At 59.1% G+C, this 394-nt stretch overlaps 1 protein-coding gene across 1 annotated transcript in view; it reads left to right on the top strand.

Moving 5' to 3' along the window:
* Positions 1–394, top strand: part of TNFSF13B (tumor necrosis factor (ligand) superfamily, member 13b) — a 31625-nt gene continuing 31231 nt past the window's right edge. Inside the window, exon 1 of the mRNA XM_010831551.1 lies at positions 1–390. Coding sequence (XP_010829853.1) covers positions 219–390 — 172 coding nt within the window. The 5' untranslated portion in view covers positions 1–218. The remainder of the gene's footprint in view (positions 391–394) is intronic.

Raw genomic sequence — 394 nt, 5'->3', positions numbered from 1 at the left:
GAAGGGTGAATGCCAGGAAGACCTAGCCTACAGTTGGGGCAAGAGATGCAGCCGCGGCAGAGAGGAGAAAATTCAGGAGAACTCGCCTCAGGGCGAGCGCAGCCGGGCTGGGCCGTGTAGTCAATGTGGGACATCAACAAACCCAGATAACAGGAAATGATCCATTCTCTGTGGTCACTCAGGCTAGGGGCCCCAACCTGCAAAGTTCAAGGAGGGAAATGGATGACTCCACCGGGGAGCAGTCCCGCCTTTCTTGCCCTCAGACCAGAGAAGAAATGAAACTGAAGGAGGGAGGCTCCGTCCTGCCCCAGGAGGAAAGCCCCTCCGGCCGGTGCTCCAAAGATGGAAAGCTGCTGGCCGTGACCCTGCTGCTCGCCGCCTCGTCCAGCTGCCT

Source organism: Bison bison, unplaced genomic scaffold (genome assembly GCF_000754665.1).
Source record: "Bison bison bison isolate TAMUID 2011002044 unplaced genomic scaffold, Bison_UMD1.0 scf7180017864527, whole genome shotgun sequence".
Taxonomy (NCBI): domain Eukaryota; kingdom Metazoa; phylum Chordata; class Mammalia; order Artiodactyla; family Bovidae; genus Bison; species Bison bison.
The sequence above is the reverse complement of the archived record's forward strand: the minus strand, read 5'-3'. Positions and strand labels throughout refer to the sequence as shown.